Genomic DNA, 15,786 nt, shown 5'->3' on the forward strand with positions numbered 1-15,786 from the left:
AGCTGAGATTAATGGCCCTTTGGCCACCAGAATGACCAATCAGCTTGGCAGTTAGCCAAACCATTCCATAATAGGCAACAAACACAGGCCTGGACCTCCCAAATATGGGGATCACATGGGCCTTGCACTCCGTGAGCCATAAGCTAGTTGTGTGGGCTTATCCAACCGTGTTACACAACCAGGGGCCCTGGGCAGGCCAGACTTTATGACACCAGGACTATTGTGCCCCCTTTGTGTTCATTTAATGTGTTTTCCTCTGGTGTGGGCAGAAAAACATGTCCAGGCAAGACAAAGCATGTATAAGCCTATTTTGGGCCTATGGGCCCTCCACAACACATATGCTTCAAAACCAGTTGTTAATTGAACCATTTTTTTTTTCTACATATGAAAAAATAACATTCCTGTTAAAGTTGGAATTCTGCTGGGTGGGGATTAGGATACAGGTAGCAACTTTTTGGCAAAAAGCATCACCCAAAGAACTATAGAATGCTAAATCTATTAGTCTGGAAATGTCTCAGTGGCAAAGATTTTCATTGTCTGTGCACCTGTCCATCTGAAATACAATTGGCATCCAGCAGCAAATTCCTTTACTTTTTGTTTTTAATTATAAATCAAGTGTGCTCTTGTATCTTCTTAGAGAAACACAATCATTTTTAATGTAGAAATGCCATGCAAAAGTAGCTCCATCAAAATGACAATTTCTGTCACCATCCAGCACCTCTCATGGTTTTTATTTTAACTTTTGCCTTCTTTTCTTCTGCTAAAGCAGGGAGAAAAACGTTCGGAAGTGACTCTGTTGGTAGGGCCACGGTATGGAATCAGCCACGTGATAAACACCAAAACAAACTTGGTGGCTCTCCTGGCAGACTTCAGCCATGTGAATAGGATTGAGATGTTTACAGAAGATGAAAGCAATGTTAGAGTCGAGCTGCATGTCTTAGATGTAAAAGTAAGTTTGTCGATGATGATATTTGTAATTACATCTTTAAATAGTGGGTTTGTCTTTATTTAATGCTTGATCAAGTTCTAAACATCTTCCTGTTAATTCTATTCTGAGGGTGTATTTTTAGCTCTTCTTTAGCCTGTGGTGTACTAGACTGGGGCTTTGCAGCACTTGTATTCTGTTTTGATTTTTCTCTTGTCTGACCCCAAGCAACTTGCTTTCTTGTCTTCCTTGATTGGGAAGATGTGATGATGCAATTTGCCTATTTTCACAAAGTCACAGAATTAATCAGGTTGGAAAAGACCTCCAAGATCAACTCCAACCTATCACCCAACACCATCTAATCAACTAAATCGCGGCACCAAGTGCCACATCCACCCCCTTTTTAAACTCTTCCAAGGACAGGGACTCCACCACCTCCCCGGGCAGCCCATTCCAATGGCCAGTCACTTTTTCTGTGAAGAACTTTTTTCCTAATGACCAGCCTAAACCTCCCCAGCACAGCTTGAGACTGTGTCTTGTTCTGTCACTGGTTGCCTGGGAGAAGAGACCAACCCCCACATGGCTACAGCCTCCTTTCAGGTAGTTGTAGAGAGCAATAATTTCTCCCCTGAGCCTCCTCTTCTCCTGAAACAGGCCAGGATGCCATTGGCATCGAGTCAGTCATCAGCAAGTTTGCAGATGACACTAAGCTGGGGGCAGATGTGACTGAGCTGGAGGGCAGAAGGGCTCTGCAGCGGGACCTTGACCGCCTGGACAGATGGGCAGAGTCCAAAGGGATGGGGTTCAATAGCTCAAAGTGCAGGGTGCTGCACTTTGGCCACAACAACCCCATGAAGAGATACAGGCTGGGGTCGGAGTGGCTGGAGAGCAGCCAGACAGAGAGGGATCTGGGGGTACTGATTGATACCCGCCTGAACATGAGCCAGCAGTGTGCCCAGGTGGCCAAGAGAGCCAGTGGCATCCTGGCCTGCATCAGGAGTGGTGTGGTCAGCAGGAGCAGGGAGGTCATTCTGCCCCTGTACTCTGCACTGGTCAGACCACACCTCGAGTACTGCGTTCAGTTCTGGGCCCCCCAGTTTAGGAGACATTGAGATGCTTGAGCGTGTCCAGAGAAGGGCGACGAGGCTGGGGAGAGGCCTCGAGCACAGCCCTACGAGGAGAGGCTTAGGGAGCTGGGGTTGTTTAGCCTGGAGAAGAGGAGGCTCAGGGGTGACCTTATTGCTGTCTACAACTACCTGAAGGGTGGTTGTGGCCAGGAGGAGGTTGCTCTCTTCTCTCAGGTGGCCAGCTCCAGAACAAGAGGACACAGCCTCAGGCTGCGCCAGGGGAAATTTCGGCTCGAGGTGAGGAGAAAGTTCTTCACTGAGAGAGTCATTGGACACTGGAATGGGCTGCCTGGGGAGGTGGTGGAGTCGTCGTCCCTGGGGCAGTTCAAGGCAAGGTTGGATGTGGCACTTGGTGCCATGGTCTAGCCTTGGGCACTGTGGTAAAGGGTTGGACTTGATGATCTGTGAGGTCTCTTCCAACCTTGGTGATACTGTGATACTGTGATACTGTGATACTGTGGCCTTCTGGCTGCCTGGGCATTTTTTTGCAGCTCCTTGACAGACTAGAAGTTCCTTCAAGTGTAATAGACAATATTATTACCATTAAAGAAAATCACCAGCTACATCAGCTCAGCATCTCCTGTAATCCATTGTTTTATCTGCAAAGGTCACTGCCAGTAATCCCATAGTGCTTACCAATGAAATAAACTGTAAAAATCCAAGGTTTTTTTTCTTTGCCTTTATAATTCCAGTTCAGTGCTTTACTCTACATAATGTATTCATAGATGCTCTTCATCTACCTATAGACATTTAAGTTCTCTTAAATCCCTCTTAACACTAACAATTTGTGTCTGTAGCATCTAGTGCCAATGAGTGGAGTTCTGTATACTATATTGTCCTGGTTGAGCTTGGTGTGGTTTCTGATTGGTTTTGCAGTGAAAGACTTCATGGATTGTCTAAAGCATTAATCAGGATAATCAGAGTTTGAAGGAAGAGTTCTCATTGTAACTTAAATATTCTATTAAAGCCCGGGAGGTGGTGGAGTCGCCGTCCCTGGAGCTGTTCAAGGCAAGGTTGGACGTGGCACTTGGTGCCATGGTCTAGCCTTGAGCTCTGTGGTAAAGGGTTGGACTTGATGATCTGTGAGGTCTCTTCCAACCCAGATGATCCTGTGATACTGTGATAACAGTACTTTTTTGCTGACAAACACAAAAAAAACCCCAACCAACATATACACAAGGAATTTTTGCCTGAGCTTTTGCTTTGGATGCTTTGGGTTTGTTTACCTGGAACTGTTTCCTTATATGTAAGTTAATGGAAAAACTTTTCTGTAAATTAATCTAGAGGCTCTTTGACAGTAACTTAAGAGAAGTGTACAGGTTGGTGAGCACAGCATCTCTTCCACCTGACTTGACAACACTAATGTCTGAGGACCTCAAGTAAATTTATTTGCATTACTGTGCTAATCTCATAGCCCTTTTGTGATAAAGCTGTTATCACCTTTTTACAGGTGGAGAAGGTAGTGTGGAAATTTCATCCTTCCCATCTACTCATATGTAAAAAGCAGCACTTAGAAGGCCACAGTATCACAGTATCACAGGATCACCAAGGTTGGAAGAGACCTCACAGACCATCAAGTCCAACCCTTTACCACAGAGCTCAAGGCTAGACCATGGCACCAAGTGCCACGTCCAATCCTGCCTTGAACAGCTCCAGGGACGGTGACTCCACCACCTCCCCAGGCAGCCCATTCCAGTGTCCAATGACTCTCTCAGTGAAGAACTTTCTCCTCACCTCCAGCCTAAATCTCCCCTGGCGCAGCTTGGGGCTGTGTCCTCTCGTGCTGGTGCTGGCCACCTGAGAGAAGAGAGCAACCTCCTCCTGGCTACAACCTCCCCTCAGGTAGTTGTAGACAGCAATAAGGTCTCCCCTGAGCCTCCTCTTCTCCAGGCTAACCAATCCCAGCTCCCTCAGCCTCTCCTCGTAGGGCTGTGCTCAAGGCCTCTCCCCAGCCTCGTTGCCCTTCTCTGGACACGCTCAAGCATCTCAATGTCCCTCCTAAACTGGGGGGCCCAGAACTGGACACAGTACTCAAGGTGTGGTGTAACCAGTGCAGAGTACAGGGGCAGAATGACCTCCCTGCTCCTGCTGACCACACCATTCCTGATGCAGGCAATGTAATGCAGGTAGGTAATGACATCTCAAGTTTTCATCTTTTGACTTACCTAAGGTAGCAGGTCATATATCCAGATTCTTAATATGCAAAGCTATGTCAACATTTTCTTAATGAACAAATTAATAGGAAGTTTGGAGTTTTCTTTTCTTTTTGGTTCTTTTTAATGTCTTCTCAAGCATGTATTCTTTGTCAGAAGCAGGCAGTAAAAGTTTAGCTGCCACAGGACTGTTCAGCAGATTGCTGGTGTCTCACAGCACTGTTTTCAGTAACCTGAGATTTGTGGAGATCATCCACAAATGTAGATGAATTGAGATGAATGTAGCATTTCAAATGTTAATTTTTAGTAGTCACTTGAAAGAACAGAGATTAATTGTCCCATTGCAGGTTCAATAACTTGTAGTTAACTTTCATAGCTATAACTGAGTGCCTTGAAAGATGCATGTATTGAATCAAAGCTTGAACTATAGCACAAAACATTTTAAAAGCAACATTTTTTCCATCTTGCTGAAACCTGTTGACTCAGGGCTCCTGGGATATTTTTGTCTAAAATAATTTAGAATGATTTCAAACCTAGTGTGAGTTTGGTGGTAAGCCATGGTGATGTTTTGGCCACAGCCTCTGTCACAGTGTGTTGTCTTTTCACTAGTAAGGGGGTGAGTAATTTGGAGGACCATCCTTGTGTGTTCCTGCTGGAACTAATGATGCAGTTCCTTGCATCTATCTTGTGACTGTGGGCTCTGCATGCTAGGGTCTGATAAATTGTCAGGAACATCCACATAGCTACAAGTCACTACAAACTCTTAAGTGATAAGACGAGCTGTCTAAGGTAATTTTTTGTCTATTGTATCACAGCAAGGTCTTCATTTTGATTTCCTCTCTAGGAGTCATAGAAGCAAGCCACCTTAAAATAAACTTGAGAATAACAGCTTTGGCTGTTCAAAGCCACAAAGCCATGAACAAAACTTTTAGGCAAAGAAATGTATGGCAAAACAAAAGAGAATCAAAGAAAGTTTGTTTCACATAGAAGTCTTGTGTTTGATTCTCACTAACCTAGCAGCCACAGTTTGTCAAAGCCCTGAGGTCTGTCATTTTTGTTAGATCTTTCTTTTTCTAAATGCTTTGAGTTTGTTTTCTTTGCTAATCTCCTCTCTTCTTTTACCATTCTCTTTGTCTCTGTTTATCTGCTTATTTTTTCATCACTTCTCTCTTTGTTAATTCCAGGCCACAAACACTGAAATCTTTTAAGCTGTCACTGCAGTATTTACTGTGCTGCTGTGTAATGATAGCTTTAATCTCACTACTGTGTTTTCTGAACCTGAACATTCCCTGTCTGCTTCCCATAGCTTCTTTCTTTAAATGAGCTTAGGGCACTTCATTTTCTGGGAAGCTGCAGACTTCCATACTGCTGCAAGACTTCAGAGCCTAATGTACCAGGTTCTTAGCCCTTGGCAGCTTCAGAGTGGCAGCAAACAGTGCTGTGGAGAGAATATATCTATGGAAGAGAAAGATGAAGCAAGAGTCTTAAAATGGCTAGCTCTTAAAATGTCCAGTGATCTTCTACCTTACTGCAACTCTAATCTTTTCTAAGTGTTCAGTACAATTTGATATTAGAAGCAAGGAAAAGTTCTTGTGTACATTTTTCAGTGTGCCATTTGTGGTGTAACTCCTTCTGTTCCATGTAGTAGTATTGTCAGCAGGTAAACAGATAGAGGAGGAACAACCTTAACCAAGATTTGGTTGTATTCTTTGTAGCCTATTACTCTACTGATGGAGTCATCAGATGCAATGAATCTTGCTTGCCTAACAGCTGGATACTACAGACTGCTGGTTGACTCAAGGCGCTCGATATTTAACATGGCCAACAAGAAAAATACAGGGAGCCGAGAAACAGGTATTTGTTGCACAGTATGTTAACGGTGGTCTGAAGTAGAAAGCAGAAGCCAGCTTAAGCCAGCACACACCTCCAGATAAATGCAAGGCTATGCCAAATGAGATCTGACTCCTGGCTCACACCTAGCACCACAGCAGATCAATTCATCTGTATAATGTTGTAATATGTAGCTTGTTATAGCATCTTGATGGTAAAATAAACCAGGTGATTAGTTTCTTTCATACTATAATGAAACATATGTATGCTCCCTATGAGGGCTAGAATTTAATTTGCATTTATCTTGAGTAAGAATACATAGGATGTTGGAGAAACCAGCTGGGGATTTGGTTTTGTGCTACTGTTCCTGGAGCAGCATTTGTATCTAGCTGAGGTTTAGTTTAAAGTACAAAACAACCACTTAAATTTCAGGTCATTAAATCAACAGATATTTAACTTAGAGCAGAGGAAAGTCTGAAAGTGCTCTTCTGAGGTGTTTGATGGTTCAGCTGTTCTAATCACAGTGTTTATTGCTCAGCTTCAACAAGTTGTTGTTTAAAAGTCTTTGATTTCACTATGTTGATTTTATTTCATCATGCTATAGGAACTGAAAACAGAGGGAAGCATAATCTCCTTGCTTCTGAGTGGAACTGTATATCAAAACCTACCACTTTCCTGGCCGAAGGAGACCAGGAGACTCAAATTTCCTTTGCTGATCCAAAACAGAAGACTGTAGATGTTCCCGAAAGTCTGTTATGTCAAAAGGAACACAGGCATCTTTATATAGAAAATACTTACAATTCAGGTGGATTTGATCAACATCTGACCAAGCAAAGTGACACCACTGAAGCAGAAGAAAGCAGAAATTTTAATCAGCCTTCGTTGCTGTCGCTCTCAGGTTTGGAATCTAGCAAGAAAGCACAGGAATCTCCCAGGGCAGCAAAAGTTTCCTTTATTTTTGGAGATCACAACTTGGATGGTATCAATCCCCAGACTCTTGGTTATGAAAGACTTTTGGATGAAAGTCCAGAAATACTAGAAAAACAAAGAGCCATTTATATTAATAATGCCAATGACATTAAAGGCCTGGAGTTGTCACCAGATGCTGAAAGCATTCAGTTTGCTACGAATTCTGTTTACGCAACTATAAACGACAGTAAAATATTCGGAGCTGCAGAAGGGATAGAAGAGCCTTTGCTGCATGATATTTGCTATGCAGAAAACACAGATGATGCTGAAGATGAAGATGAAGTAAGCTGTGAAGAAGATATTATGGTAGGAGAAATCAGTAGGCCTACTCTTCTCAGCCTTTCTGGTTCTAGTGATGACATTATTGATTTGACTTCACTTCCACCTCCGGAAGGTGATGATAACGAAGATGATTTCCTATTGCATACCTTAAACATGGCCATTGCTGCTCCCCCACCTGGCTTCAGGGACAGTTCAGATGAGGAAGACGCTCAGAACCAAGCAACGCAGCCTAGAGACAACAAGGAGCAAGCCAGTAATCTAGGCAATGATGACATTCCAGTGTCGCTTATCGATGCTGTCCCTACTAATACAGAGGGGAAGTGTGAGAAGGGGCTAGATGATGCTGTAGTCTCTACACTTCAAGCACTAGAAGCTTTGGCTGCTTCAGAGGAACAGCAGACGAGTGACAATTCAGGTTCTTTCACCATAGTTACATTTATTCATTGAAAATCATTCCATCTCATCCATTTAGCTTTGGAAACACTCCATTTCATGAGGGCTGGGGTGTTGGTTTTTTGTTGTTTTCCTGAGTTTTTTTGCCATCATTTTGCATACACCATATTCCATATTATTTAATGGAACTACCATTATGTTATTAAACTGCCTGTCCCGGGAACTGTGCAATAAAGTCAAACTATTCTTACAAAGCATCTTTTTGCCTCTAACACACCCCCCTTTGCTGTCACTTAGCCAGGTGCTTCAGCTACTGTCATTTAATTGACTCTTTATTCTTTGTGGCTTGCAGGTGTAGCTATCCTGCGAGCATATAGCCCTGAGTCATCTTCAGATTCTGGCAATGAAACAAATTCTTCTGAGATGACTGAAAGCTCTGAACTTGCCGCAGCACAGAAGCAGTCGGAAAACACTGCACGCATGTTTCTGACCACAAGTGAAGGCTACCAACCCCTTGTGGAAGAGCAGACTGAATTTCCTATTGCTAAGAATCAGGCTGGAGGGCCAGGCATGAAGCCCTCACAGCCTTTGGCTGGTCGTCAGGCTGCAGAGCTGCAGTCAAAAGTTGTGCCTTCAAAGCAGATTCTTCATTCAGATAACATGGAAATGGAGCCAGAGACCATGGAAACAAAATCTGTCACTGATTATTTTAGCAAATTGCACATGGGATCTTTGGTATATTCTTGCACTAGTAAAAGGAAAAGTAAGATGGCAGACGGTGAAGTAAAAGCACCCTCTGATGGCAGTGCTACTGTGAAAAAGCAACAGGGAACTAAAAAAGCAGAGGCTGATGAAGATCTAAAAGCTAAATTTGGGACTCTCTCAGCAAGAGACAGTCAACGCCTAAGCACTTTTAATGTGGAGAGAACTGCCTTTCGCCAAAGATGGTACACTGCTGATGATGGGGCAGCAGATAAGCCGAGCCCAGAAACAGTGAATGGGAAGACTTTCCCAAGAGTTCCTGTCCTTGGTAAAGCAGAAAATGACTGTAAGAATGAAGTGGATCCTGAGGTGGATCAGGATGATACCTCGGGGCTTAGCCAAGGGGAAAACTTCCTGTCAGATATGACTCCTGTGTCTTCAGGCAAAGACCTAAATGATGCAGAAGACACTGACTTGTCTGCAGATGACCATCCTTCAAAACTTCCAGAAGCTGAGCAGAGCGTGGCTAGACTTTGTGAATATCACTTGGCTAAGCGCATGTCATCTCTGCAAAGTGAGGGCCATTTCTCCCTGCAAAGCTCTCAGTGCTCTTCAGTGGATGCAGGATGCAGCACAGGCAGCAGCACGTGTGCTACGCCTGTGGAATCCCCTCTTTGTACCTCTGATGTTAAGCATATTATCTCTGACCCATCAATGAAAGGCATGGCCTATATTCCAGCAGATGAACGAGCTACGGTTCTTCCAAACCACGGAACAGCATACAAGGACATGCACCAGCAGCCCGAGGCTGTGTGCCACAGGATGACGGTGCCTGTTGTGCATTCAGCAATTAATGCTGAGCCGCTGTTCGGCACCTTGAGAGAAGGATGTCATCGGATCCCCAAGATTAAAGAAACTACAGGTACAGCACTAATAAAGTGTTTCTTACCTTTGCTTTGCAAAACTACATGTTAGTGTTGAGGACTAGGGCAGACATTTGCGTTATCCTTACCTGAGACTATATTGTCAAGCCGTAGCAGGATTAAGCCTTCAGCGTGTCTATTATTTTACTTGCACATGTTGAGATATTCTTATTCTGTGCTTGCAGAGAACAATTTTTTTTCTTAAGAAAAATTTTCTCATTGCAGTTAAAAATATTCAAGGGGACATAATTTTTAGAGAGCCCTCACTTTCAGTCTTTGCAAGCCTTTCCAAAATCCAGTCAAGTTCCAGGATACTTGTTAGATTATGAAATGACTTCACAAGGTATATTAATGTAGGAGAGAAAAACCTGTGATTCATTTTTTATGTATTTTATATGCTATTCTAGCAGATTGTCAAAAGCATGCCAGTATGAATAAAATGCTCTAAATGTGAGGAAATGTCACTACCTTATTAAGCATGTATTTACTTCTCCATCTGACAGTAGGTGTTCCCTTAAAGAGTAATTTACATATGGAACTATTAGCACATATTTTTTCCATTTTTATGAACTTACTGCTATGAGAACATGCAGTTTTTCAGAGAAGGCCCTGAAAATTCTTTCATTTGGTTTCCCTCTTTCTGGGTTGCAACCCACATGTGGCAGCAGTTTGTGAATGCCTGAAAATCTGAAAGTGGAACACATTAGGAGCCAGAATGAGAAATGTTAATTCTCTGCTAAAATACCACATAATCAAAACCAAAATTACTGTGAATGTATCTTTCCTTACACTCTCAGGTGGAGTTAAAGAAGGTATTTTAATCTGGAAAAACTCAAATAGTCAATGAAAAACATTGGGGGAGATCTAGGATGTTTTACAGATGATTTTCTATTCTTCTTATTAAATGTCTGCTGTAGCAGAATGAACAATTAACTATTCATAGTTATAATTTGTTGAGAGGTGTTAAGGGATGTCTTGGTGAAATGTAAAACACATAAGGAACAAGCAATGAGGTTTTTTGTGAAGTATTTTGAGGAATGAAGACCACTGGGAAAACCAGGAATCCGTTTGTCCTGAATGTTAAAGATACTTAAAAGTTCAGTCTCTGAATATTACCAGAGTGATACTTAATTATTCTGTCTGCTTTTCTACTACCCCTAGTGTAGCTTTCACAGAGCCTGAAAAGGGAAGACAAGGAGGCATGCCTACAGCTTTTCCTAGACAGCCTCTAGCTGACTCCATCATGCTATCATCCATGCTATCAGAATCAAAGGTGCCAAGTCAAAATCAAGACTCTTGTGACATTCCCAAAGTAAATCAGGCTTGTGGGGCAACAGTTAGTTTACGGCCATATGACATGATAGGAGGAAGCCTCAGGATGCCGCACAACAGGAAAGTGCTGAAACGCAGCAGCAGCATCATTGGAGGGTCTGCAGGCATTGAGATGCTGTTTGAAAAGAAGGCAGCCACAGCCAGCTTGAAATGCCTGGACAACACCAAAAGGGATGAATCCAAATCGGAGAGAAGGATGGAACTCGTCCTGGGCAAAAAGCTGTCCAAAAGTTATTCGCAGGGTTGCGTGTGTGTCGGCACTGATAGAAAAGACAGTAAGAGGTGCGCAGGCACAGGGGCCAGTCAGAATGACTCCAAGCAGTGTCGAGCATTGCCCTTGCGGAAGCTGGACACCAGCTCCTGGAGGTGCCGTGGCCCCTTCAGCTATTGTTTCTTAAGCAGAGGAAACGATGACAATGATGATGAAGATGACCGAGACGGCCATCAGGTGTCGTGTCTCTTTGAACCACAGGTCTCGTGTGAGCTCAGAGAACCAGTTGGTCAGTCATTTTCCCATGAAAATGAGGAGAAAGTCTTGGAGTCCCTGAAGGCTGCCGAGTCCCCGCAGGACGAAGCAGTTAACACGCACGAGATGAAGAGTGCTGACAGCCAGGGTGGTAAAATTGATGTGAATCTCAACGATGTGGCCTTCGATGCACGAATCACACGAATAAACGAGATGAAAGAGAAGACGTATGCCATGCCTGATGGATTTATTGCAGCACAAAAGGATGCCAATGAGCTACTCTCACTGGTCCGAGCAAGTATGGGCAAGAGAGAAGATTTACATCCAGAAACATATGACCTTAAACTTTCCAAGTACAAACAACTGTTATCTATGGAATCAAGACAGTTGGGAAGTGCCTGCAGGAAAATGGCCATGGCTGATAAAAGCCCTGAGGAAATGCTTTTAGCTATGACTTCCAGCTTTCAAGTACTCTGTTGCTTAACAGAAGCCTGCATGCGTTTAGTTAAAGTCATGAACTCTGAAACACAGCAGCAGGAAATTATAGCTAAGATAGACGAGGTTGTAATAAACTACATTTGTCTTCTGAAGGCTGCAGAAGCAGTGTCAAGCAAGACCTCCAGTGATCCTAGCATTAAACTCTTGGCTCGACATTCGAATACCATGGCCGCTATTGTAAGCACACTAACACGTTCTCTTAAAACGCTTTTAAACAAGTAAAATACAAAAGTCACTTCATAATCTACCTTTGCAAAGCCATACATAACAAAACCCCCCAACCTTTTATTTACTGTATGTGTATGAACTAATGTAACAAACTCAGCTTTCTCTGTATATTTTGTTATTTTGTATAAAATAGGTACGAGATTTAAAAACAAAAAGAAGAAGAAAAGATACTGAACACTGACAAAAGTGATGACCAGACCTGTCCTCCTGTTTATACAAAAACAAAAGCCAAAAAAAAAACAAAACCCTTTCCCCACAGGCAGGGAAAAAAAAACAAACCCTAGTTAACAAAATTTCCCATGTAGGAGCAAATTGATGTTTGGCTATTTTTCATATAGTCAAATTTATGGTTGTACGAAGTGAAGTTTTAAAGCCTGTTCCATCAGTGAAGCTGTTTTCTGTTTCATCCAAGTTTTCACTTGGACAATGCTCCATGTTTAGAAACGAGAAATGAAATCATAATGTAAATAACACAGTATTTAATGTTTTAAAATTGTAATTTTTAAGCATTGAATATAGCAGAAAGACATTTAAAATCCAAGAGACTATTATAACTTACTAGAGAATATATATATATATATATATATATATAATAAATGACTCTTTTGTTCATATGGCCTGAATTATCTGATTCTTCTTTTCTAGGAATTTCTGTACTGAAAAAAAAAAAAAGGAAAAGGTATTGAAAATACCAACTTCAGAGGGTGCAGCAATCTAATGTGTTGAAATTAGTGCTGGCATTTCAGATAGTGAAGGTAACTGTGGAAGACTGAGGACACAGAAACCAGAGCCGTGGTGTTACTCGCTCTGAATTGAAAGTTCAGACTAAAATGTATAGGGCAGGTCTACACATTCCTTTCACTGGTAAAGGAGGCAGAGGACCATCAGGAAATCCCTGTGCTGTTTACTGATTCGTCATATACCTATGGTGCATCTGAACAACATGAATTGCATCTATTTTGTTAAATATTTTATACTTAATATTTTATGATTCTCAATGTTTAACTGTAAATAAGTTAGAAATAAAATGAAGTTTTCAGAATACAAGAAATATCTCTGAAATATTTCCAGCTAGAGACAGTTCTTCTGCAACTGATGAGAAAGGCAATCTGTGAATTACCTCTCCCATCTGAACCTTTCTGGAAAACATTTTGTAGTCTTTTATTTGAGAGACAGCCAAAGCTAAAAGCTCTCACTTTCACCTGGCAAATAGGCTTTTGCAAGTGCATATGTTAAACCTTTCAGTCACCATGGAGCAGCAGCCCTTGTGCAAAGTGCAGAATACCATTCTCTAAACTGATGTAGGTCATTTTTATCTGGTTCTTATAACATCACATGCAAAGAGTATTATCACTGTTTGGAAAACCTACCCATTTACTTGAAGCTCATGTGAAGTTTTCTGTGCTGAACTAGAAAGACTAAACCATCAAAATTAATTGTTTGCCAAGGACGTATTTTCTTGTGTAGAGTGATGCACTTCTCTATGAAACCAAGGTGGGCCTTTTCCTCCAGCTGCAGAGAAGCATCTTCAGAAACACAGTATCAGAAGTTTAATCTGTTGTCCATAGGAGAAACATCTTGTTTCGAAGACTAATTGACTTTAGCACATGGATCTTCTCTGGAGGGCAGCTCAGAGGTAGGCTGGGCTGCAGGCTGGATTACGTTGGCGGTAGGTAGCAACAGCCTATCCCATATGATGCTCACAATCAGCACAGGGGGTGGGACTGTGTGTGCTGCTCTTTTGCTGCAAGTACTACTGAAATGCTTTCTGTATTTTTTTTTCAGTGTTTCATGCTGGGGTGAAAACAAGATGAATTTTTGTGCTGATAGGTGTTCCCTTATGTTCCAGTGGGTTTTTTAGGGTCCAGGAAGCACACGCACACACAGGTACCCCGCTCTGGATAGAGTTCTAACACTTTATTATAGCTCAAATACTAGAATCATAGAGAGAAAGATGCTGGAATGTGTCCAGTGAGCTGGTGAGAGTCCTGGAACACAAACCCTCTGAAGAGAGGCTGAGGAAGCTGGGGGTGTTTAGCCTGGAGAAGAGGAGGCTCAGAGGTGACCTCATTGCTCTCCACAACTACCTGAAGGGAGGCTGTAGCCAGGTGGAGGTTGGTCTCTTCTGCCAGGCAACCAGCAACAGAACACAGTCTCAAGTTGTGCCAGGGGAAGTATAGGCTGGATGTTAGGAGGAAGTTGTTGCCAGAGAGAGTGATTGGCATTGGAATGGGCTGCCCAGAGAGGTGGTGGAGTTGCCGTCCCTGGAGGTCTTCAGGAAAAGCCTGGATGAGGCACTTAGTGCCATGGTCTAGTTGACTGGATGGGGCTGGGTGCTAGGTTGGACTGGATGATCTTGGAGGTCTCTTCCAACCTGCTTGATTCTATGATTCTATTCTGTTGGCAAGTGGGCAGAAAATTTCCAGTGTAAAATACTGTCCAGTCATTGTTTTCCTTTCACAGCCAGTAATCTAGTTCTTCTCACTGGCTAGCTAGCTTCAAACCAGCACAGTAGCCAAAACACTGGAGAAGTGCTGTCATTGGTATGGTAACCAGCAAAAGCTTTTAGAGTTTGTCCAGGACATTGGCAGGATCCAGGGCTTGCAGTCCTCTGACCTGGCCTTGGTCCATTCTCTGGCAGATGGTTGGTTATCCTTCCCAGGGGCTCCAGGCTTGGCACAGAGGTTCCTAGGTGTGAAGGCAGACATGATGTCTTGCTGTTTGGCAGGAACTTGCTTTCTATCTCAGCACAAACTGCGGTGAGGTCTGTGCAAGAGAGCACTCAAGCTAGGAGTGGCTTATCGCTTTCAGTAGCTGTAGCTATGCATGGCAGTAGTGCAGCTTACCTGGGGGTACTTGGCTCTCCCAGTCTTACCTCTTCTGCATGGTCTAGGCTATTGTTGCCTGCTGGCAGGGTTGTTCACACTAAGGCTGGCTGTGGTTTCAGGCAGCTTTCAGCAAAGACCACTGCCTACAGCATGGACCCTCGTGCTTCTCTCTGGTAAACTGAGGCACAGCAAAGTGTGCCAGTTTGAAACAGGCTAGAATGCTTTGGTGAGAAGATTACAGGCTGCGAAAGGAAAACACTGGTGATGTCTATCTCTTGCTCTTAGCAGGTTTAATTAGCTCAGGTTGCTCAGGGCCGTTTCAAGCTGAGTATTGGATACCCTCCAAGGATAGAGGTTCCACAGTCTGTCTGGGCACTTGCTTCAATATTTGGCAATCTTTATGGTTAAAAAAAAAACAACTCCCTCTGTCTGATCAGAATTTTTCCTGTTCCAACAATACTCATTGCCTTCCAACATGTCCCTGTGCACTCTTTAGAGAAAGAGTCAGGCTCTGTCTTCTCTGGTGTCCTTCTAGCAGGTAGCTGAATGTTGCAGTAAATTCTTCTTTGAGCTGTCTATCTTCCAGGCTGTGTGAAACCAGTTCCTTCAGCCTTTCCTTTTATACTGTGTGCTCCAGTCCCTGACCAGCACAGTGACTCTCTGCTGGAACCTGATAGTGTAACCTCATAAATCACCATAATGCTCCTGTCTCAGATTTGATGAATAGGATTGTCTCACCAAGCTCTCCAACTCACCAAGGCAGCTTCTCTGTCCCGCAGTATTTTAGCTATCTCCATCTGGTACCGTGTGAATGTCTTTTTCATAATCTTTCCACCCAGAACTATGTGCAGGTTTTTAAATGCTGCCTTAGGAGGACTTTGCACAATGGCACAGCTGCTGGAAATCATCTGTCTGCAGTCTCCTACAATCGCATGTATTCATGAGCGTATTATGTCGGTGACTCACAATCATCCTCTGTCAGTAAGTACTTTCAGCTTTCTTCTGGGGTCTGGGGAGACCTCACTCCAGCCTTTCAGGACTTAAAACATTATCTATAAGAAAGATGGGGACGGACTTTTTAGGAGGACCCACTGCTAGCAGGACAAGGGGTGATGGTTTTAAACTAGAAG

At 43.1% G+C, this 15,786-nt stretch overlaps 1 protein-coding gene across 7 annotated transcripts in view; it reads left to right on the forward strand.

The window, feature by feature from the left end:
- Positions 1 to 12,879, forward strand: part of FRMPD4 (FERM and PDZ domain containing 4) — a 318,694-nt gene extending 305,815 nt beyond the window's left edge. For 5 of the 7 annotated variants that reach the window (XM_064143067.1, XM_064143069.1, XM_064143071.1 and 2 more), the window contains exons 13-17: positions 767 to 949; positions 5,921 to 6,059; positions 6,640 to 7,701; positions 8,032 to 9,303; positions 10,471 to 12,879. In XM_064143067.1, coding sequence (XP_063999137.1) covers positions 767 to 949; positions 5,921 to 6,059; positions 6,640 to 7,701; positions 8,032 to 9,303; positions 10,471 to 11,822 — 4,008 coding nt within the window. In that variant the 3' untranslated portion in view covers positions 11,823 to 12,879. Of the gene's footprint in view, positions 1 to 766; positions 950 to 5,920; positions 6,060 to 6,639; positions 7,702 to 8,031; positions 9,304 to 10,465 lie in introns of all 7 variants that reach the window. The other 2 variants (XM_064143073.1, XM_064143068.1) reach the window with 2 other exon arrangements.
- The last annotated feature ends 2,907 nt before the right edge of the window (positions 12,880 to 15,786 follow it).

The sequence above is a fragment of the Pogoniulus pusillus genome, chromosome 5, assembly GCF_015220805.1.
Source record: "Pogoniulus pusillus isolate bPogPus1 chromosome 5, bPogPus1.pri, whole genome shotgun sequence".
Taxonomy (NCBI): Eukaryota; Metazoa; Chordata; class Aves; order Piciformes; family Lybiidae; genus Pogoniulus; species Pogoniulus pusillus.